The sequence below is a fragment of the Arachis hypogaea genome, chromosome 7 (genome assembly GCF_003086295.3).
Source record: "Arachis hypogaea cultivar Tifrunner chromosome 7, arahy.Tifrunner.gnm2.J5K5, whole genome shotgun sequence".
Classification (NCBI taxonomy): domain Eukaryota; kingdom Viridiplantae; phylum Streptophyta; class Magnoliopsida; order Fabales; family Fabaceae; genus Arachis; species Arachis hypogaea.
Window position 1 is genome coordinate 25,682,762 of NC_092042.1, and position 19,898 is coordinate 25,702,659.

Below are 19,898 nucleotides of genomic sequence, written 5' to 3' on the forward strand. Positions count from 1 at the left end.
CCACCATTAATTTACATAAGTATCTCTATCCTATTTTATTCCTTCGCGTATACTATAATTTCTTAACACAGTTGAATCTGCCTGACTGAGATTTACAAGATGACCATAGCTTGCTTCATACCAACAATCTCTGTGGGATCGACTCTTACTCACGTAAGGTTTATTACTTGGACGACCCAGTACACTTGCTGGTTAGTTGTGCGGAGTTGTGACAAAGTGTGATTTAGGTTTGAGAGCACCAAGTCTTTGGAGCCATTGTTGATGATCACAATTTCGTCCACCAATGCTTAAGTAAACTAACTACAATTGCCCTATTTTCTACCAAACTTTCATCAACCCAGTTTCAGAGGCACCAAACATGGTAAACCCTGGTTATGATTCGACAAAACCTGGTTGCAGCCAGCAACATACACAACCAACCCAGCCAACCATGCCGAACACCCAAGCAACCTTCAACTTCCACACAGATGCCTTCACGTCTGCCTTCAAGGCTATGACTTTCCTTTTCAACCTTGCAACATGCGGATCTTCGCTTCCAACTTCTGGATCTGCCCAACGAAAAAACTGACATTCATCATTAACCTACATCAGCCCACCATACTCAGTACCCAGAAATAAAACTTTGGGATCAGCTGAGAATAACTGTTCATGAACTCACCTCATAGTAGACGCAGCCCCAAAATCGGCGACCTGGGTTTTCTTTGGTTCCGAAAACTCGCAACACTGGTCTCTCTCCATGCCCACAAAGAATCCCCCTCTTCTGCGCAGATCCCCTGCTTCGAGACGACCTTGAGCTCTCCGACGCCATTGCTGCGCTCGAACCCTATCCCTAGCAAACGTGTTATGCTTCTCTTTTGGGGGTGACATTTTTTATTTACAAAAAAAAAAACTTATTTTTCTATATCATTATGTAGGTAAACTACCGGTAACAACCTTAGGGGCAATTGTGTCAAAAAAATTTTGTAAATGGGGGGAAGGACGATTTTAATGTGTTTGTAAAGATTTAGGATGATTTTAATAAAAAAAACCTTTGGGACGAAATTGATTTCGACCCCAGATCTTAGGGACGAAAAAAGTACTTATCCCTAATAATTATATGATAATTGAGAATATTAAATGAGATTTGAGAATAATTAGTTATTCTATAAATTTGGATGAGATCCTAACTGATTCTTTTTCAAATTGAGTTATGATATGATTCATAAATTTGAATGATTCAGATTTAGAATTTCAAGATATGATTTAAATTTGAATAGAGAATCAAATTTAAAATTAATAACAATTTCATACTATATATATGTATGCTAAGAGTAGAGAAAAGCGTGAGAGTAAAACACAAGAATTTTATTCCTTTACCTCTACACACATAAACGTATGTGAGCCTAATTCTTGGAAAAGAATCTTATGGCGTGCAAAGAGTTGCAAGAAGTTTTCTCAATTTAGATCAAATGTTCATTGGTCAAAGAGTTGACAGCAAAGATTGGTCTCGGTGTGGATACGCATAGCGCCTTCGTACCATTGAAGGAGAAAAAGATTTTTACTAGCGTATTCAGGTATTTAAATCTGATCTAATATATATTTATTATTAGAATAAAGTTTAAGCATAAAATAGATCTTTATGATTACTTTCTTTTCTTTCGTTGCGTGTTATGAATACATAGTAATCTTTCACTAGGTTAGGTAATTATATTGTTGAATGCATTATATTAACAAAGAAAAAATGCAGGCTAGGTCGCTGTAATTCCACGCATGAACATGATTCCCAATAACTAGACAACTTCAGTTAGGTTTTAAAGGAGACCATTTTTATTAGGTGTTTCATTTGCTATGACTATTATATGTTGAACTCTATTTACCAAAATCTGTTTTTACATATGGGCAATCAAAGATGATGGTTAAGATTATTAATTGAATGATTACTCTTCAATGTCAATAGATTCAACTATCAAGGTCGTGTGCAGGGAAGTCTTCGAAAACCTTGGTCCATTATATTACAAGTCCTTATTTCATGTACAAATTTAGTACGAAAACGTAATGTTTCTCGAAATCAAGTAGGACTCCGCCCGTAACACAATGGACAGATTCAAGATATATTTCTGTAAGTAAAAAGGGTTTGAATAGATATTGATTGTGTTTGAAATTTTATTAATCAAATTGATTCGTATGCGTATGCGTATGCAGGCTTTTTAATTTTCCATAACTTTCTATGCCGTGAATGGATTGATACACAGCAAGCTTTCACACTTATCCTTTCTAGGACTGACATGGAACGAAATACGATATGAAATACACTAACACACAAATTTTAAAATTTTATAAGACGCGAGATACGTATATATATAAAATATAAACTATTCTTTAGATAACTTGTAATAATATTTTGATATTTTATTGAAATTAAAACATAAATTAATTTTTTAATTTTTTTAATGTTTTAATTTAATTATATAAAATATTTGTTGTTTTAACGAATAATAATCTATACTATTTTTAATTGAACGAATATATCAATAAATATCCAACCCGTACACACGATAACTTAATGATATAATTTATAGTTTTTAATTGAATGGTTCTATTACTCTCTTCGTTGTATTCTTTTGCGTATTATTTAGCAAATAATTTTTCTTATAAAACGATTATATGTCACATTCCATTTTAAGATCATAAATTAATAACACACCATCTTCAACCTAACTCCCGAGTCTAATTACACGAATCCAATATTTAAGCTGTTCGAAATTATTATTATCCTTTAATCATAATTGGTTTTCATTCGCATCAGCATACCCGTGCGTTGCACGGGGTACTTCAATAGTAAAAAAGAAAAAAATAATTTTTTTGGTGAACAACGAAAAAAGAAGAAATGGTTTGATTTCCTCGTAAAGATATCTAATGATATGTCCCTTTTACTATCAACATCAATGTTGAAAAATGAAAATGCATAAAACATGCAACAACGAACGATAAACAATAAATCAAACATAACAATCATCTCCTGCCACAAAGCAAAAGGGGTTATCACTACTCGGTTGTTGCCACATGGTGCGCGTCTCTTAAATATATAAAGGGCCATCACTGAACACTTGCATTTCTCCTAAAAATAATAGAGAGCTCTAGAGAGAGGCCCTTTAACTTCGTTTATATGGTTTGCAAACCAGCTAAATCATTATTTATCTGACTGAAAGCCAGAGACATTGAGAATTTGTCAATTTGAGATAATGAGATCAGGTAGGGTGAACGAGGATCCAAATTTCGAAAAGTGAAAAATTAGACCATTGGTGAGCGAAATAGAAAGTAAATTTTAAAGAGGATAATCCAAAAGGACCTCTCTATAAACTACCAAAAACGGGTGAATGTTAAATAATATGGAAAAATGAGAAGCAAAAATAATATCAAAATTCCTCTTTGCCCACAATTTACTGCTCATCAAGAATTGTCCCCTTCTCGCTAACATAGATACCATCAAGGAACTTCCGAATATCTTTGTTTTTGACATGGCATTTCTGTTGTAAACCAAAAAACACAAGGGGAAAAAACAGAATTACAATCTAAGCAAGGGCAAAAGATGAACAAAGTTAGGAGTCATAGAGGAAAAGAACTGAATACCTGGTTAATGAGGGCACAAGAGCGCGAAACAAGCTCAATGTCATTTCCATCCACGATCAACTCATCCTTGACCTTTTCAGATCGAACAACAGAAACTCCCTCAAGCATGTCCACTTTCCTCACCTGAGAGTATGGCAGCCAAAGACATTTCACTTTAATAACAACATCATAGCATATCCATTGCAAGATGCCTAGCTTTCTTCAACAGTACTACATAAAACAGCATTACCCAAAACATGTAATACCATTACTGACACTTGTGACCATGAGGTATAACAGAATAGCAGAATACACAGAATGCTGAAGAATAAACCAAAAAATGAAAAGACACCAACTTCAACGATAGTGTCAAAAGCATATCAGCAAGTGAAAATTTTTTGAAAGCATCCCCTGCCTTTGCCGGGGAAAGAGGGAAAGCATCACTAGAACTAATAAGCAATGTATAGTATAGTAATAGTAATATTGCTCCATTGAAAAGTAGTATGACTTGGCTAATGAGAGAGTGACATTTTGGTTAACATTTGAATAAAATTTAACCAATTCAAAAACAAACACTCCACCAGCAACTTGTTCATTGATTTAAAAACCTTTTAACACATTTGCAAAAGCAATTCACATACATACATTTCTTCACAACAAACAATACATTTTCACGCTTAATAATAATAAATCAAAAGCTTTGATAACAAACAAGCATCTAATATTCTCAACATTCACCCAAAGGCTTATTCCATAGAACAAAGACCTATCACAATTGATTAACTAACGAAAGTATCAAATAAACCCTGAAATTTTTGTATACCACAGTATCTTAAACCATGATCAAACATGGCAGTGTCATATGAAGAGAGTAATCCAAATTCCAGGCTATCAGCACCTATTATTTAATTATTTGTAGCTAAAAATCAGTCGCAAGTCTCACAACTCAAGTTTCTAAATTTTTGAAAAATTAAATCAAACGCATTGAATAAATAAAATGCACGACTTTATAAAACGACATTCATTCTGATATTCAGTGCTCTTAATGCTATCAATAAAATCCATAACTAACATAAATTACACTAACCGCAGGCGAAAAATCCACGTTCTAAAAAAGAAAAGAAACGAACCTTCTTCTCGCCAAGGAAGTTGCGAATCTCGATGGAGGTGTTGTTACTAGCGATGCTAGCATTGATCGGAAAGTGAGCATAGACGAACCTCATCTTGTAACGATAGCCCTTGGTGACGCCGGTGATGAGATTCTCGACGTGGCTGAGGGCGGTTCTGATGGCGGCGGAGGTCTTCCGTGAGCCAAACCAGGCGTCGATCTTCAGCTTCTTGTTTCCGTTCTCGTCCTTGATGAGCTGGAAATCAAGGTTGAGGTGCTTGAAATCGCGCACAAGCTTGCCACGTGGGCCTTCCACCTCGATCACTTTGGCGTGGACCTTGATGCTCACCCCGTCGGGAATGTTCATCGTTTCCGATGACAAAATCGTCTTCATTGTTTCTCTCCGTAGAGCGTAGGAGGGGGGAAAGGGTTACTGTTATTACGGTTAGGGTTTATAAAACCCTAATTTAGAGATGGTTGCTTATATATGAGGAACAGGAAGTGGAAGAGAAAGAGGGAGGGAAGGTCTGAGAGCAGAAGGACGAGGCTATTGGGCTGTTTAGTAGTCGGGCTTCAGCTTTTTGTGACAAGTTTAATTATCCTTTTTAAAAATCACAAAAGAAACACAAGAATTGAAAAAACAATGGACAGTTGGTCTGCTCTGTTGTGGTTATTAGTTTATTAGTCTTTTTAAATAAATCTCCAGAGTTTAAATTTTTTGTGTGCAGATTGTAATTATTGGTTAATAATAAATTTTTAAATAAAACTAGTGTATGTTCCCGTACCTTGTACGGGATAATACATAAAATTATATTAAAAATTTTATTAAAAAATTAAATAATATATAGTAATTATTATTATAAATATTTTATAAAGTTATAATTAAAATCCAACTCTCAAAATTTTTAATATTAAAATATTAAAAATAATTAGTATTTATCTTAATCAATTTGAGTTTATTAAGTGATTATCTCACTCGTCCGCTTAAACAACTATTAGGAGTTAGAATCTCGCCTTGTGTATATAGCAATCCATTGGCTAGCGATAAACCCTTAATAAAAGGAGTATCAATACGTGGTTAGACTTGACAGGAGTTTTCGAATACGCAGGTACCCGACCTGTCCATACCCGAATGAAAAGGGTAATAACTTGACCCGAGTCGGGGTAGATTTTGCTCAAGACAGGTATCGTCGGGTTTAGGGTGTACCCGCCCTGATTATATACATATAAACACTTTTTAGGAATTAGGATTTGTCTCGCATCACACATGATTCATAACTTCAGTCTATACTCTATAGCCATGCAAGATAAATTCAATCATCCTCACCTAAAATCCTCTTCTTCTCGACTTCTTCACAAAAAAACCGCATAACTCCTGTCATGTTGTTGCTAGTCCATCGTTGCTTACCTATTCACAACTTCCATCTTCCTTCACAGCCAGAGATGTACCCACGTTTAATATAGAGGGGGCATTTGCCCCCACAAATTTTTTTAAAAAAATTAATACTTATATGCATATATACCACTTATTATATTATATTTGTCTCAAAATAAAATATAAATAGTTCTTTTGTATTTTATGTTAAAAAATATTTTGTTAAACTTAACACATAATAATAATTATATTGTTAAATTTGATTTAGTATGAAAAATAAATAAATACACTCAAAAATTAGTGATAGTTAATTATATTATATTAGTTAATTAATTAATAATTAAATTAAAACTTAGTTTTCTAATTAAATACAACTTAAATTATTAGTAATTTTTTAAAAATTGTTTAAGATAAAAAATATATTATCTATCTATTAATATACTGTAATTGTTTTGGTTAAAAAATTTATTTATACTATAAAAATTATAATAAGTATATTTGACAACTAAGTAAAATAATTATTTAAAAATACATATAAAAAATAATATTTAATCATGTTAAAAATAAAAAAGTCCTTATAAATATTTTTTGTTATTTTAAATATTATATTATGCATATGAAATTATATTTTTATTATTTTAAATATTATAATAATGATTGTGTGTATATTTCTAGTTCTTATCAATATGTATTAGATAGTTCTAATTTTAAAATTTGAATATATCTAAACCAATTTAGATTGATCAAGTGATCGACTTAGTCGTCTGCTTAAATAAGTATTGAGGGTTCGAATTCTGTCTCGTATGTATAGCAACTCGTTGCCGACCAATTGTAGATTATTAAATGGAATTCAAATTCATGACAGATTAGTCCTTAACTTGTTGAATATCGTGGGAAGCAAAAAATATATCTATACCTAAATTTTATTATATTTTTGTCCCCATTACGTACTAAATTTTTCTGGGTCCGTCACTGTTCACAATTTATGTCATCATCGTTGCTCATCCTGTTACCGTCGTTGTTGAGCTCGTCGCCACCATTTTCATGCGAGTTCCTTTTCTCTAGGTAAATTTTTCCCCTCTCTCTTTCTCTCTCTCTCTCTCATTGTGAGTCCGTTAAGTTCTTCTATTCAAATATTGATATTTAAATTATAAAAATAATTGATTTTCATATTTTATAAAATATCATACTGACGGTAATTGTAAATATGACGCTACTTAGAATTAAATAAAGTAACATAGATAAAACAAATAAAAAAATAAAAAATAACTTAATCTTGTATAAAATTTACCTATAAAATTCTGTACCAAAAATGAATTTAATTTTAGTATATTAATAATATAAAATATTTTATATAATCATCCAATTCAATTAGATTTATCTATTTAGGTCATTACTAAAAATAAATTTAAGATACCAACATACAATTACTTTAAATTAAACAACAATTATCAATACTATATAAGGGACACACTATTCCACTAAGAATGATTGCCATAAGAAATAATTTTCCAATTTTCTATACTAATATTAGAAAGTTTATATAATAATATATAATAATATTATCATGATCAATACTATATGATATTAAAACAAAAAAAAATACCGTGCTAATATAATGTTATTAATATTATATAAATCATCTTTGTATTTATTTTTCTGTGCGTATATAATATTTAATTAACACATTAAGACGTATATAATATTTTGTTAATACATATATAATATAAAGTGATTTACAAATTATTATTAATTCGTATATAATGTATAATTAAATTTAATGAATTCAATTAGAATAAATATTAAATTATTTATTTTATTTTAGACTGTATAAATGAATAAATTAATTAACTAATATAACAAATTATAATTAATGTAGTAAATTTAATTAAGTAATATATATTATAATAAATTATATTAATATTTAAATATCTAATCAAATCAATTAGCTGATATAATTAAGTCATGGTAATAAATTGTATTGAATGAGTTAAAATAATTAAATCAGGAAACACTCTGCAGAGCATGCCACGTCAACTCCATCATTAAGTACAGATATCTGATTTTTATATAATAGAATATATTTAAATTTATAACTAATTAATCTTTAATTTATTAAATTAAAAAATTTTAAATAAAGTTTAAATCTTTAACATGTTAAATTGAGAAATGTTATAAAAAAAATCCAATTGTAAATTTAATTTCATCAGTTTGGTATAATTTAATTTTGTTTGAAGAATCGAACTAAAACAAACTGAATCAATTTGGATTGGCTTGATTTTGGATTTTATAATAAAGCTTTTGTAAAATATAAAAATGTTTAATTACTTTATTAGTTTCTATAGTTTTACGAAATTTTTAATTAGGTTCTTATATATATATTTTTTAATTGAATCCTTGCACCAATTTTTTTTAATTAGTCTCTATATATTTTTTTCTTTTATTTGGATTTCTGTATTATTTTTTTTTTAATTAAGTCTCTATACAATTAAACTTACTGTCAAGAGAGACCTAGTAAAAAATATATATATTTGATGTAGGAACTAAATTAAAAAATATATAAAAATTTAATTAAAAATTTTGCAAAATTATAAAAACCAATGAGATAATTAAACCATATAAAAATTTAACCTTTAACAGGAAATTTAGTAAAATTACACAAATGTACAACTATTTACCAGAAAGTATGCACACAAAAAATGCATTAGCATAATCATATTTTATTATATGTATATATATGTCATAAATATATAGTTAGTACTATAAATATAAAAAGCATTATGTATAAACAAAAGATAGCCACCAAATTAATCATATAGTATATTTATGTATATACATATTTTATTTCGTATATTTTTAATATGTATTTAATATTCTAATCGATCACTAATTTTTATGTATATAGTATAGTTGTATTTATATATAATCATATTCAGTTCAATATTTTGCATGATTTGGTTTCTAAATCCATCTGTTTAACAATGTACTACTGTCAAAACAAATAATGATCAAATTTTAAAATTTTTGTCACAAAAATTCGTGTCATGAAATTTTAAGTATTCTAAGAATTTAAAATATATGTTAGATAAATACACATAAATTCTCTTTTGTTAGATTTATAATACTATATAATAAAATATTAAGATGCCAATATTTTTTGTCTTGAGCTAATGTTTTACAATTTTTTTATTAAAAATATTGTTTAGCTAGCATTGTTCCCATAAAAACGAGCTTTATGCCCAGTAGTCCAGCACCAAAAGAAAATACAGAAAAAAAAAAAAAAACGAGCTTTGGCCTTTATTAGGTGAATAATTCCGTGGTTGTCATTTGTTTTTCTTGACCAATTGTGGTAAAAAACTAAAACTTACGGTTAGATCACGATTAAATATGATTTAACAGTGTGTGTTATGTTTTGCCAATTATAATCAATTTTCTTTTGTAATTAATGCTATATGAATTATGGCCCAATAAAATTTGTTATTTTAATAAAAAAAAAATTGTTGTATCCTAAATTTGACTCCCCCGCAAAGTTAAATTTCATAATTTTTGATTAATTAAATGCACAATTATCTTTCATCTCTTAAATTTCATATTTTATAATATTGCAAGCTTGTTTTTTTTATTAAATTTATGAGATATATCTTATCTCTCAACCTCTATTAAAAAACAATTTGAATTTCAATATCTAATGAAGTAGGTTTTTTATTAATTTAAAATCCTAAGTCATACTCTTAAAATTAATTTTGATAGATTTCTTACATCATCTCGTAAAATACCTAATTTTAATTCATTTGTCCGTGTAAAATTATGTAGATGACAACAATAATGTTGACCGATTCTACGGAAATTCGAAGAATCCATTGAAAAATATGATGAGATCTTCATGGATGCTAACTTGGCAAATGTAGAAATTGTTTCTTCAATGAAAGTGTTCATTTTGATTAATTGAATAAATCCTATAAGATTGATAGGTGGAAAGACATAGGAAATACTAAGTTATTGAATATTGTAGATGTTGATATAAAAAGTATTATTTCAGTTATTTAAGAGTGGTTTTTTATTTCTACAATGCATTTGCCAAGTTAAAAGGATTTAATAGTCGAAAAAATAAGACGCAAAAGCACAATGAGGTAATTGATCGACATAATTTTGTTTGTTGTCGCATAGGCTTCCGACGAAAAAAGACAGATAATATGCAGACCAAAAAAACAAGAGCCTAGAGCTAAAACTAGGTATGGCTGCAAGGCAAAGGTTCAGGTGTCATTACGTGTTAGTTATGAAGCACGGATACTTCGATGAGTTGCCGTATCCGCGCGTCGGACATATTTGAACACAACACTCACAGACACTCGTCTGACACGTGTGTCTGTTGTGTTCAACCGTGTCTTAATAAAAAATAAAAAATCTTCTCTGGACATGCATGGACACACCTAAATACCATCACGTATCCGAGTGTCCAGTCTTATTCTTAACATATATTTTTAAAATAAATTTAGATATAGTATATATTATTATTTATTAAAACAAAAAATATTTTAAATACTTGATATAATTAAAATAAGATATTAAAAATTTTAATTTATATTTTAATATCAATAAAATATCAAAATACTAGTATGATTTATCTAAAAAATATTTTATATTTTATATTTATGCGTGTCTCCATGTCATGTAAGATTTTAAAATTTGCGTGTCGGTGTGTCTCGTGTCGTGTGTGTCCCGTGTCCGTGTCAGTGTCCGTACATCATAGCGTGTTAGTGGTCGCTAGATTGTTTTAGAATTTTTTTTATTTGCACAATCAGGACCTTCTTTCTCCAATTGTTACTGCAATGCTTCCTGGCCAAAGAAAAATATCTGCTGCAGACATTGAGCAAATAAATATATTGAGGAAGGGTTGATTAGGCACTACATATATTTTTGCAGCACTCTCAAGCAAATCTGGTGGTCACCACAATATTTTCTTTTTGTCCAGGGACTTGTACAATCAAGTCGCACAGCAACATCGACGGTTGAAGGGTGTGCTAGTACAGCTTTTCAATTTATGAGGAAGATGAAGTCCATTGACCCAGTCATGGTTAGATATGATGTTGATAGGTTTCACTCAATAAAGAAATTATTTTGGTGTGATGGAATAAGCCAACTGATTATCAATTATTTGGTGATATATTGTCTTTTGACGCTACTTACAAAAAGAAAATAATATTATTGTCCACTTCTCATTTTTTTGGGTATTAATAACCATAACCGCACACTTGTCTTTGCTTCTGCTCTTGTGTGTGATGAGTCAGAGCACATACGTGTTTGGTTGTTGATGAGCGGATAATTTATACGCTTTTTAGCATTATTTTTATATAGCTTTTAGTATATTTTATTCACTTTTTAGTATATTTTTATTAGTTTTTAAGCAAAATTCATATTTCTGGACTTTACTATGAGTTTGTGTGTTTTTCTGTGATTTCAGGTATTTTCTGGCTGAAATTGAGGGACTTGAGCAAAAAACTGATTCAGAGGCTGAAAAAGGACTGCTGATGCTATTGGATTCTGACCTCCCTGCACTCGAAATGGAATTTTTAAAGCTACAGAAACCCAAATGGCGCGCTCTCAATCGCGTTGGAAAGTAGACATCCAGGGCTTTCTAGCAATATATAATAGTCCTTACTTTGCCCGAGTTTAGATGACGCAAGCTGGCGTTCAACGCCAGCTTTCTGCCCTATTCTAGCATTAAACGCCAGAAACAAGTTGCAAGCCAGAGTCAAACGCCAGAAATAAGTTACAAACTGATGTTCAACTCCAAGAGAAGTCTCTACACGTGAAAGCTTTAATACTCAGCCCAAGCACACACCAAGTGGGCCTGGAAGTAGATTTCTGCATCATTTACTTGTTTCTGTAACCCTAGTAACTAGTTTAGTATAAATAGAACTTTCTACTATTGTATTAGACATCTTTAGATCATTTTTGAGACTATCTTTGGATCACTTTTGATCTCTTGATCACGTTTTGGGGGCTGGCTATTCGGCCATGCCTACCCTCTTTTCACTTATGTATTTTCAACGATGGAGTTTCTACACACCATAGATTAAGGTGTGGAGCTCTATTGTTCCTCGAGTATTAATGCAAAGTACTATTGTTCTTCTATTCAATTCATGCTTATTCTTATTTTAAGATATTCATTCGCACACAAGAACATGATGAATGTGATGATTATGTGATGTAACACCCTAATATGCAAATCCTTATGCTCGAGTCATAAGTCAATGATATTACGGTGGTACGACTCACGGGTGGATTTTTTTAATATATAAATATAGGTAGTTTCGAAAGGAGTATTAATCGAGAAGCCTGAAAAGAGTAGAAACAAAATCGTGAAGACGTATCACTCACGTTTCGATAACGAAAATTTAAACTGTGAAGCCGAAAACGATATACGGACAAGGCATAAAGGAGATTGAGAGATAGATAACAGATAGATATATATATATAGCATAAATAATAGCCACTAGTCGCGACCCGCGAAGTTTAGGCCGGCTAGAGTACAATATGAAAGTAGTTGACAACAGTATATCCTAATCTCTCTCAAAGGAAACATAAGAGCCTCTATAGGCAAGTTACAAAAGAGTTCAATACATAATATAATTATTTCAACCAAAATGGCTGGGCATTGGGTGCAGCGCATCGACGCCCACGCGCACACCACGCGCGCGCGTGGATGGTGCCTTTTTGAAGAACGACGCGTACGCGCCAAGTGCGCCTACGCGTGGAGGGTCATTCTGCTAAAAATTTTCTAAGTTAAAAGCTGCAGAATTCACAGATTCAACCCCCAATCTTCCGACGGACATAACTTCCTCATTTTAAATCCTTTTTCACCCGTTCTTCGAACGGCAGGGACACCCCGGATCCAATTTCATTTCTAAACAGATTTGGTACAAAACAGAGATCCGTAGTCCAAGTTATGTCCCGTCAAAGTATGCCCAAAAACCATGTTTTTCATACAAAACCACAAGGTGCCCTTTTCAAAACAAGCCATTTTCAACCCTTTTTAAAATCAACCAAAACATGCTAGTTTCAACCCTTTTTGAAATCAATCAAAATATACCAAAATCAACATCAAGCCTCCTCAACTCATACATTAACACTTTACCACGATGCACAAAATCGCCATATAACCATTTTTACCCATCTCAAACAAATGGCTCATTTACAAACACATTAACATGTCATACATCTTTCCTCATCCCAATTTCCAGCAATACTATTTCCAATCAATCATCATTACACATAATCAATATTATACTCACTGTCACATAGTTTCACCCACAAATCAACCTTAATCATTTCTCAAGCATATGCCACAACATACATATCTCTTATGCATCATCATACCATCAAGGCATCAATAATCATGATCACATATACGACCACATAACATACCTCAACCAAAACCAAACATACCTCATCTATACAATTTCACCCAAAATTACCAATTTCCACACTTCATCTCCTCAAACCTCATTATTCAATAACCAACCCAATCATTCATATATTCATTATCTAAAATCCATCCAATCACTTGTGTCATCATACAATGCACACCTCAACTTACCTTCCTTACCTCTTACCGGCCTCCGGCCCAAAATTTACGGCCTCTGGCCCAATTTCACAATTTAAATGCATAAACCACAAATCAATACTCATTACCCAATACATCAAATTTTCAATACACCAAACATACAAGGCCATACAATTCTCAATCCAATCATTAATTTCACATTACATACCAACTATGCATATTAGCACCAACCATTTACACATTCCAAACTTAATCCTAGGGGCATCTAGCCTAGGAATTCTCATCACACCACACGGTACTTAAATGAAACTTAAACCGTACCTCTTGTAGCCAAACCAATTGAGCCACTTCTTTAGAAGTCTCTACCAACCATAGTCCCAAGCCTCACTAAAGTTCCTCAAGCAACACCAATCTCCCAATTGTGCACCAAGATCATCAAATGCACTAACATAACCAATATCACATACATACATCAACCTAGGGCTCATAAAAATGACAAATTACAAGGGTTTGAGCACTTCTTACCTCAGCCTATATGAAATAGGGGTAGAACCCACTTGGAATCCATGTTGGAGTATCCCTAAACACCCAAAATCACAAGATTTCAACACTAACTACCCAAAAACGTATAACAGTGGGAAATTTCGAAAACTGGGCAGAGATGAATGGAATACTCACCACAAAATTTAGATAGAATTGTAGAGAATGAAAAGAGCGACGCGTGGCCGCAAACGGCTCGTAAATCGGAGCTCCGTAGCTCAAGTTATGGTGATTTGAAGATCAAAGAGAGTTAGGTTTTCTCTCTTCTCTTCTCTCTCCTCTATTTCAGCGCCCCAACCTCTCTTTTAGGGTAAAATGAGCTGAAATGCTCATAATTAATGTTTATATATGTTGGGTCTTGGGCCCACTTAGGCCCAGTTCACTTATTTTTGTCCGTTGGCCCAATTTTGGGTCAAAACCTTTAAGATTAACGCTCTAAATCGCACTTCAAATATTTCTACCTCCCCTAATCATAATTCCTCATTTCTTAATCCTATTTACTCATAATCAATTTTTTTTAGCTGCAGTACCAGACAGGTCTCAGCCGGTACTGCCGGTCAAAATTTCACTGCGCGCTTTTACGCAGAAAACTATGTCTTCTGACTCGGAAAAATTCACTGAATCCAGATATCATATTTAAATCATCAAATTCCAATTGCCAAATCTTTCAACCATATTCGCTCCTACTTAACTCATTATTTAATTAATTTCGGTTAGACCGGGTATTACATTCTACCCCCCTAACAGAAATTTTCGTCCTCGAAAATTCCATCCATCACTACGAGTACGCGCACGTAGTGTGCCTTTATATCCAACGCATAACAGTTCCAAGGTCTTTTCACTCTGCACGCTTCCGTTGCCGTGCTCTGATTTCTCCATTCCTGAGGGTCTCGGTCGTTCGTTCAACGCTGACCAACAGCCTCGTTCCTTACTTTTATCGTCTCATCAACTCACACCCTATTAAATCTCAAATCATGTCATCAATAATATTGCCATCATCGTTAATCATAGCCATCATTCCATATCACTATAATCAATCAAAAATCATTCTCGAAACTATAACCAACACTCTCTCAAATTATTGGAAAATCTTGACAGTACCTCTCCTAAAAACTGGAGTCTACCACCCGTCACGGGTTTCCTCAAACCAATCTAAGTACCGCATCAGCATTGCAATTTAAAGGTTTCCAAACGATTCCTCTGAAACCGATCATTACAAATCTTGATCTAAATCCAAGGTCACCATGACCAAACATCAAAGTACTCATCTCTCGAACACGACAACTTGCACTCAATCATCATCTAAATCCGATTACGCATCAATGATAATTTCCTCATCCGTTTCAGAACCATCAAGGCTCACAGCCACAATTTAACTTGACCGACAATTCAAATCAACGTTTCCAAATCCATTATTTAGGACCATCCCTTATCTATTTAAATCAAAGGAACTAAAGTCACGGGTTCAATCCATTTCACCAAAAATCCAGAAATTAACCAACTATATAACAAACACAACACATCATTCTCAACAGAAAATTATTACATCTCAGGCATTTATCCATTTGTGTTAAGGCAAATCCTTACTCGGACCATCCGGTTTGCTTCTCAGTCTAATATTAAGATTGACATTCCCAGTTTTACTGTACATGCGGTATTATAAAATCACACACTGCCATTTAAGCTTGATTATTGCAATTACCTCAATCTTACTGCCGCAATCGGCCCGCATCCTAACTCTCTCCCTGTTGGCAATTTCTTGATACATGCCCTGGTAACCCGCACTTGTAACATACGCCTAACCCCAATCGGCATGGCCTATTTGGGTGATGACTTCCACACCTCTGACAGCTCAGAACATTAGAAGCAGCCGCTGCCGGTTTTCCCTTACCATTCCTTTGGGACTCCTCACTCGTCGCAAGGTCATTTCGCCTTTGAGGAAAACGTTGTGGGTATCCTCTTCTCTTAAACTCTTGACCCCTTGTTGGGTATTCTTGATTGTGCTCCCTGCGGTGGGACTCCCGACGGTCATTCTTTGCCTCAACAGCCTTCCTCACACATTCTTCAGCAATACGGCTCTTGTTCACAAGTTCAGAGAAGACCCTAATCTCCATCGGTCCAACAGAGCTCAGGATTTCACTTCGAAGTCCTCCCTCATACTTAATACACTTCCATTCCTCAAAGTCTCCCGGAGCTCCCTGACACATGCGGGAAAACCTGAATAGCTCCTCAAATTTGTCTGTATACTCAGATACGGACATAGCACCTTGCTTCAGCTGTAGTAACTCCAATTCCTTGGCTGTTCTGGCAGAATTCGGAAAGTACTTCTTATAGAATTCCACCTGGAAGGCATCCCAAGTGATAGGATCATTCCCCTGTTGCAGGAGACATCGAGCCCCTTGCCACCAATGTGATGCTTCCCCCGTGAGCAGATAGGTAGCAAATTCAACACGCTGCTCTTCAGGCACCAACTGCGCTTGCAGTGCTCGCTCCATGGCCCGAAACCAAGTATCAGCTTCAGTCGAATTGGTGGTTCCCTTGAACTTAGGTGGATTAACCTTTAAGAAAGTTGCCAGTGTCATCGGGCCCTGAGCTTCCCTTCTGCCATTGCCATTATTGTTTATCTGTTGCCCAAGAGCCTCCGCAGTGGCTTGCATAGCAGCAGCCATATTCTCCAACGTTGCCATAAGGTTTACCTGGTTATTCGGGTTGACTTCCGGTTCCTGCGTGCTAGTACGATCTCTCTCACGTCCCCGACCGGGTCCACGAGGCGCCATCTGGTTCCTATACACACCAAACAATCGATATCAAGTTGATCAGTCTCAATATCGGAAGTATAGTGCTTCAAAGTACCAAAGGTACACTCATGGACTTCATGCTAGATGTACCGGTTAGATACCCTAACTAGCACAGGCACAGACTCAGAGTATGCATTGAAGCATAAGCAGTTCCATCCCTCAGGCTCACGAGGACGAACTGCTCTGATACCATAATGTAACACCCTAATATGCAAATCCTTATGCTCGAGTCATAAGTCAATGATGGCTTTGCCGTGACCCGGCAATAACTCAGCCATCCGGCTCATGGTTCAATCCAGAACCAGCCATTTATCAATAAATATAGCCCTTCGGCTCATGGCATACACGGTACTTCTACCGTCATCCTCCATATCTCATTTAATCATCGTTGATCACCATTGATCATAACTTTTTCCTTTGCTTCACTCGCAAGTTACCACATCCCCTAGCTCCTTTCTCATTGCTAGGCATATCATAATGATCTAATACATGAGGGGTGAGATCGGAGGCTTAGAAGTATGAGATTTAGCTTTTAAAACTCAAAAATCAACTTTGGGATGAAAACAGGACCACGCGTACGCGTACTCCACGCGTACGCGTACTCCACGCGCACGCGTGGATGGTCACAAAGCTCATCGACGCGTATGCGTCATACACGCGGACGCGCGGATTGAAACACAGCCAGACGACGCGTAAGCGTTAGCCACGCGTACGCGTGGGTGCATTTGCGCCCCAGGCACAAAACTGGCACAACTCTGGCACAACTCTCGGGAAAATGGCTGGGCATTGGGTGCAGCGCATCGACGCGCACGCGCACACCACGCGCGCGCGTGGATGGTGCCTTTTTGAAGAACGACGCGTACGCGCCAAGTGCGCCTACGCGTGGAGGGTCATTCTGCTAAAAATTTTCTAAGTTAAAAGCTGCAGAATTCACAGATTCAACCCCCAATCTTCCGACGGACATAACTTCCTCATTTTAAATCCTTTTTCACCCGTTCTTCGAACGACAGGGACACCCCGGATCCAATTTCATTTCTAAACAGATTTGGTACAAAACAGAGATCCGTAGTCCAAGTTATGTCCCGTCAAAGTATGCCCAAAAACCATGTTTTCATACAAAACCACAAGGTGCCCTTTTCAAAACAAGCCATTTTCAACCCTTTTTAAAATCAACCAAAACATGCTAGTTTCAACCCTTTTTGAAATCAATCAAAATATACCAAAATCAACATCAAGCCTCCTCAACTCATACATTAACACTTTACCACGATGCACAAAACCGCCATATAACCATTTTTACCCATCTCAAACAAATGGCTCATTTACAAACACATTAACATGTCATACATCTTTCCTCATCCCAATTTCCAACAATACTATTTCCAATCAATCATCATTACACATAATCAATATTATACTCACTGTCACATAGTTTCACCCACAAATCAACCTTAATCATTTCTCAAGCATATGCCACAACATACATATCTCTTATGCATCATCATACCATCAAGGCATCAATAATCATGATCACATATACGACCACATAACATACCTCAACCAAAACCAAACATACCTCATCTATACAATTTCACCCAAAATTACCAATTTCCACACTTCATCTCCTCAAACCTCATTATTCAATAACCAACCCAATCATTCATATATTCATTATCTAAAATCCATCCAATCACTTGTGTCATCATACAATGCACACTTCAACTTACCTTCCTTACCTCTTACTGGCCTCCGGCCCAAAATTTACGGCCTTTGGCCCAATTTCACAATTTAAATGCATAAACCACAAATCAATACTCATTACCCAATACATCAAATTTTCAATACACCAAACATATAAGGCCATACAATTCTCAATCCAATCATTAATTTCACATTACATACCAACTATGCATATTAGCACCAACCATTTACACATTCCAAACTTAATCCTAGGGGCATCTAGCCTAGGAATTCTCATCACACCACACGGTACTTAAATGAAACTTAAACCGTACATCTTGTAGCCAAACCAATTGAGCCTCTTCTTTAGAAGTCTCCACCAACCTTAGTCCCAAGCCTCACTAAAGTTCCTCAAGCAACACCAATATCCCAATTGTGCACCAAGATCATCAAATGCACTAACATAACCAATATCACATACATACATCAACCTAGGGCTCATAAAAATGACAAATTACAAGGGTTTGAGCACTTCTTACCTCAGCCTATATGAAATAGGGGTAGAACCCACTTGGAATCCATGTTGGAGTATCCCTAAACACCCAAAATCACAAGATTTCAACACTAACTACCCAAAAACGTATAACAGTGGGAAATTTCGAAAACTGGGCAGAGATGAATAGAATAATCACCACAAAATTTAGATAGAATTGTAGAGAATGAAAAGAGCGACGCGTGGCCGCAAACGGCTCGTAAATCGGAGCTCCGTAGCTCAAGTTATGGTGATTTGAAGATCAAAGAGAGTTAGGTTTTCTCTCTTCTCTTCTCTCTCCTCTATTTCAGCGCCCCAACCTCTCTTTTAGGGTAAAATGAGCTGAAATGCTCATAACTAATGTTTATATATGTTGGGTCTTGGGCCCACTTAGGCCCAGTTCACTTATTTTTGTCCGTTGGCCCAATTTTGGGTCAAAACCTTTAAGATTAACGCTCTAAATCGCACTTCAAATATTTCTACCTCCCCTAATCATAATTCCTCATTTCTTAATCCTATTTACTCATAATCAATTTTTTTTAGCTGCAGTACCAGACAGGTCTCAGCCGGTACTGCCGGTCAAAATTTCACTGCGCGCTTTTACGCAGAAAACTATGTCTTCTGACTCGGAAAAATTCACTGAATCCAGATATCATATTTAAATCATCAAATTCCAATTGCCAAATCTTTCAACCATATTCGCTCCTACT

The 19,898-nt window shown here is 34.5% G+C and overlaps 1 protein-coding gene across 1 annotated transcript; it reads right to left on the reverse strand.

Annotated features, from left to right (window-relative positions):
• Positions 1–3,232: 3,232 nt before the first annotated feature.
• Positions 3,233–5,345, reverse strand: LOC112702842 (large ribosomal subunit protein uL6). Its single transcript, XM_025754035.3, has 3 exons — positions 4,719–5,345; positions 3,610–3,732; positions 3,233–3,506 (listed from the first exon to the last, which is right to left on the reverse strand). The coding sequence occupies exons 1-3, from the start codon at positions 5,088–5,090 to the stop codon at positions 3,420–3,422; spliced, it is 582 nt and encodes a 193-aa protein (XP_025609820.1). The 5' UTR covers positions 5,091–5,345; the 3' UTR covers positions 3,233–3,419.
• Positions 5,346–19,898: the final 14,553 nt, after the last annotated feature.